We start from the raw sequence: 5447 nt of genomic DNA, 5'->3' as shown, positions 1-5447 counted from the left end.
CCAAAGAAACTAATTGAGGGTTTCATTTAGAAATTACACTTTCAGTAAAAATCTTATCCACTAGTCCTGGGATTGCCCATTTTTACGTTCTTATAGCTCTATATATTTCATTCTGAAGATGCTCTTTCCTTCAATATAGGCGTCAAAATTCAGAAAATGCCTCAAAATTTAGGGCCTTGTAGCTAAAAGGAATGTTTAAGCTTCTAACTTTCACAGTTGCATTGATTCCAAATTTTGGCTTGTGTTAAAATGAAGAACTTTTTTAGACTGTAGCTAGCACAGAGTAGGATCAATTTTCTCTCACGAGTGTTTTGGGATAGATTCTTTAGAAAATTTGGATGATGTAAAGTTGTTTTAATTAAATGTGGTTAAAATGCCCCATCATGTGCCATCAAATTTTGCACTACCTTTGAGCTTTTACAGTCAACTTTATAAGCTTCTGCATCATTTTAGAGTTTCTCATATTCATACAACCTTGAGTTTAGCGATGTTTTTACTTCAATCAACTCAGTAGATGGTTTATATTACGTCATTATTTATGTAAATTTTTTTTTCCTAATGGTTAAAATTAAAACTACGTAACTTATTCATAGAAAGTTAATGTAAAAAATTACTTTGCTAAATGCTAAAATTAAAAACTACGTATCATATTCATGCAAAGTTATAATTGTAATGGGATAAAAAGGATGTTGATACCTGTTTGTAGAAAATCGTTGTTACAACTTTATAATATTTGCTTGAAAGAGGAAGTTTTTTTTGGTTCCTTGATAAACATATAGCTACCGTTCCTTTTAAATTCAAAACCATTTATGAGCCCTCAAGCAGGTAAATGCCGAAAGTGGGAAAGAGGCTATGCAGGGGGAGGTGGGGGAGGGGATCCAGACAAAAAATTCATGGTGATGGTCGTCCATCAGATAATATTCAGAAGGGACTAAGAAAGAGCCCTGAGAAAATGCAAACGCCATCCTTCGAATACTATGAATACTATCTGTTTCCTTTCGGCTGGGGAAAACCTTATCTTTACATAGCGGTTTGCCAAAGATACAACTAGATATGACAAAAGGATGTGTCATTTTTTTATATATATTTTTTAATATATATTTCTAAAAAATGAGGATATTGATATGTTGATACATTTTCTTTTTCTTTAAAAAAATTTAGGATATAGATAAATTTAGCATACAAGTTAAAAAATAGAATACAAGCACTGAAGTACACTACAAAAAAAGTAACATCTAAGATGTTGAAGTACAATAATTAATAAAAATGCAATAAAAAAATGACTCATATTGCAAAGAAGAAGATAAACGAAAGAACTTCTTTATTGAATGGTTGAAGATATCCAAATGATTTATATTTTGGTCGACTTTGTAATCTAGTTTAGGGTTTGGTTCGTTATTTTTTTTTTAGTTTTGGACTTGAGTCGTGAGCTTTTTAAATAGATTGCCTAGTTTTAGATTAAGAAATATTGAATGAGTTGCTTGTTTTTTTGTTTTTTTTTAATACGCATAGAAATAGATACGTCAAATCGTGTGTCAGATATGTGTATCTGGAAGTATCAGTATCTGATACAGATTCTTTACCTCACCTGAAGTATCTATACTCTATAGCTTGTGGCAACATGCATGACTGGGTGCTAAGTACATAATCATTTCAAGCGTTAACAAATTGTTAAGCATTAAAACATAACAAAAATACAACGTTTTTCATATATGCTCGAGTCACCTGTCCAGTGTTGCAAAGGGGTTTTCTAAAATTACATCTGAAATGTTTTAAACACATTTCTAGACATTACAACAGTGACCGGTACTTGATACATAATAAATCAAGTTGAGATGATAATCACATCAAAGAGTGACTACAAATAGAGTCAACACTTGGATGACACTATAACTGATATATTTTAAATGTATTGAAATAAACAGTAACAAAATTACAAGATAAATCACGTGTTTCATGGTACTTGGACCCTCCCTTCTAAGGATCTCTCTCGAGCTCTAATCCACTAACTAAAATAATGCATGCATTCTCCTTTTCCACTCTCCTATTTATAACATAATACCATAAATACCGTATTAACTAATTACTAATATACCCTTACAATGCTTTAACAACATTCCTACCATACGACTACAAATCTTTAAAGTTCATCATGAGAGTGTCCTTTAGTTGAAGTAGATTTAGGTGAGTACTCTAGAAGGTACCTTGTGGCGATTGATGCCTGCAATGCTGCACCATAAGGAAGAACATCTTCATTTACTATATAATAAGGTGAATGTCCTTGGTCGAACTTTCCTACAGTTTCATTTCTCATCCCAACAAAGTAGAACAGTCCTGGAATCACTTCACCATAGAATCCAAAGTCTTCTGTTCCCATCAATGGTTGCATATCAAGGACGTTCTTGGTACCCAACATGTCGCCTGCGATGGTTTGGAAATGCTTGTAAAGATTTTGGTCATTCATTGTAACTGGAAAAAAAGGCTTTTGATCTTCATTGAACTCAACAGTGGCATTGCACCTTTGAACGTTGGCTTGTTTTGTGATAACCTGTCATTGTTTTTCCAAGAAGGAAGAAGCATTATGAAAGTGAGTTTTGAGTGTTGAGGCAGCATATTTCTAGGAATCTACCTCTACAATTCTTTGTTTAAGTTGGATGAAGCTTTCTTTTGAAAATGCCCTGAAAGTGCCTCCAATGGTAACAGAGTCTGGTATGACATTGAATGCACCACCGCCTTGAAACTTTGCTATTGTAACCACCTAAAAGATTCAAACATGTTTGCTAAAATGCTAGGAGCTGCTCTCCTCTCGTACGTATAGAGACAAGAGTGTTTAATTTTAAACAACATCGTTAACTAAAATAGAAAGGTAAACAATCATAGTGTTTCATTCCCAAATTAAAATCCATGTGGAATAATAGTAAGTTTACGACTTTTGAAAAATGATTTCAGCAAAGAATTTTGAGAATTGTTTGATTGGTTACACGTACGTTTTACTCGTCTAGAAGACATAATCTCACCATTAATCCAGTCTCATCCCTTGAAACTCTGACTCTTTAAGCCAAACAAGGAGAGGATTTAACAACTCTACTCACCGACTCTTACTCCTTGGGTTAAACATATCCTTAGTGTGTTCTAAGACTTAGAACATTTTAATAACAAAGAGGTATGGGAAGAATCTCAAACTCAGATAAACCATACCAGAAATTAAGGAATTACGCTTTGAGGAACACAAAACTCAGGACTTTCCACTAGCCACGACAATTGCATTGACAGAGTATAAAGGAATCAACGAAATTTTCCCACAATGTAAATGATGGCTTCTGAATAGTTGCAGTGACTATAAGCCTGAGAAATCTTTAGAAAGAAACAATACCTGTGAATCTAAAGGATCAGCTTCGCGCGAGACAAGATGTTGCAAACTGACAATAATGTTGGAAGCTGCTAAAATTGGGTCAATTGTGTGTTGGGGTAGAGCAGCATGACCTCCCTTACCACCAATAACTGCCTCAAAGAAACCACTTGCAGCCAGAATAGGACCAGGCTTGGAGATCACCATACCAAAAGGATGCCTGGAACTTACATGCAACCCGAAGATGGCATCAACATTATCCAGTACTCCAGCCTCTAACATTTTCTTTGCTCCCCCACCTCCTTCTTCAGCTGGTTGAAAAACAAGAACTACTGTTCCCTGTTAAAATCAGGATCCTCAACAGAAAAAATTTAGAATACCAATATGAACAATATCTAAGCCAGTCACAAGCATAAATATAAAATCTTGTTTCGGTAAGAAGAGGCCGCTTAATAATCTAATTATGCGGATGATAACTGTCAAAAATAAAAGAGTAGGGAAGAGAATAACAACACAGTTACGTGGAAACCCTAGTCCAGGGAGAAAAACCACGATAGACACTGATTTTTATTATTAATTCTGATACACAAAGTACAAGAGAATAGGCCAAATAAATAGACTAGTGGGAAGTCCTAGGATACACATAATTACTAAAATGCCCCTAGGGTTACAAGCTGCTTTTTCGACACTCCCCCTCAAGTTGGGGCGTAAATATCAATAAGACCCAACTTGCTGACACAGTAATTAAAGCTTTGTCTCAGTAATCCTTTTGTGAGCACATCTGCAATTTGCTGATTTGAGAGAACATAAGGAATGCATATACTTCCGTTGTCAACTCTTTCCTTGATGAAGTGTCGGTCGATCTCAACGTGTTTTGTTCTGTCATGCTGAACAGGATTATTTGCAATACTTATTGCTGCCTTATTGTCACAAAACAGTTTCATTGGGAGCTCGTTGTCTTGATGAAAATCTGACAACACTTTCATCAACCAGATCTCTTCACATATCCCTAAACTCATAGCCCGATACTCAGCTTCTGCACTACTCCTGGCCACAACTCCTTGTTTCTTGCTCCTCCAGGTCACAAGATTACCCCAAACAAATGTGCAATACCCTGATGTTGATTTTCTATCAACAACAGACCCTGCCCAATCAGAATCAGTGTAGGCTTCAATGCAGCATTTATCAGACTTCTTGAACATTAACCCCTTACCTGGTGTACCTTTTAGATATCGAAGGATGCGTTCAACTGCTATCATGTGTTCTTCACAAGGAGCCTGCATAAACTGACTGACGACACTCACTGCATATGAAATATCAGGTCTCGTATGAGACAAGTATATCAATTTCCCAACTAACCGCTGATACCTTTCTTTATTGACTGGAACACTGTTACTAGTATTGCTGAGCTTTGAATTATATTCAACTGGGGTGTCAGCAGGTTTGCACCAAGTCATTCCCGTTTCTGTTAGAAGATCAATCGTGTATTTCCGTTGGGACACTGAGATTCCGTCTCTAGACCGGGTTACTTCCATCCCGAGAAAGTATCTTAACTTCCCAAGGTCTTTAATTTCAAACTCTTTGGCCATCTTTGCTTTGAGTTTCACAATTTCAATATCATCATCACCGGAGAGCACAATATCGTCAACGTACACAATGAGAACTGCTACCTTCCCTGAAGTTGACTTCTTTGTAAAAGTGTATGATCTGATGCCCTTGGGTATACCCTTGTCCTTTGACAAATGTGGCAAATCTGTCAAACCAGGCACTTGGAGACTGTTTCAACCCATATAGCGACTTTCTCAGCCGGCAGACTCACTGTTTGAACTGATCTTCAAATCCGGGAGGAGGATTCATGTAGACTTCCACCTCAAGTTCTCCATTGAGAAAGGCATTCTTTATATCCAGTTAATGCAAGGGCCAATCTTTGTTAACTGCAACTGATAGCAATACTCGGATAGTATTGAGTTTAGCTACGGGAGAAAATGTCTCGGAGTAATCTACCCCAAAGGTTTGAGTAAACCCTTTGGCAACTAACCTGGCTTTGTACCGATCAACAGTCCCATCTGACTTGTACTTTATAGTGAAAACCCATTTG

At 36.4% G+C, this 5447-nt stretch overlaps 1 protein-coding gene across 1 annotated transcript in view; it reads right to left on the bottom strand.

Annotated features, from left to right (window-relative positions):
* Positions 1 to 1855: 1855 nt before the first annotated feature.
* Positions 1856 to 5447, bottom strand: part of LOC120070918 (IAA-amino acid hydrolase ILR1-like 4) — an 8599-nt gene continuing 5007 nt past the window's right edge. Inside the window, exons 3-5 of the mRNA XM_039022826.1 lie at positions 3374 to 3688; positions 2630 to 2758; positions 1856 to 2548 (exon numbers count right to left, since the gene is read on the bottom strand). Of these exons, the coding sequence (XP_038878754.1) occupies positions 2141 to 2548; positions 2630 to 2758; positions 3374 to 3688 (852 nt within the window). The 3' untranslated portion in view covers positions 1856 to 2140. The remainder of the gene's footprint in view (positions 2549 to 2629; positions 2759 to 3373; positions 3689 to 5447) is intronic.

This window comes from Benincasa hispida, chromosome 2 (genome assembly GCF_009727055.1).
Source record: "Benincasa hispida cultivar B227 chromosome 2, ASM972705v1, whole genome shotgun sequence".
Classification (NCBI taxonomy): domain Eukaryota; kingdom Viridiplantae; phylum Streptophyta; class Magnoliopsida; order Cucurbitales; family Cucurbitaceae; genus Benincasa; species Benincasa hispida.
Note: the sequence above shows the minus strand (reverse complement) of the source record. Positions and strands in the feature narration are given on the sequence as shown.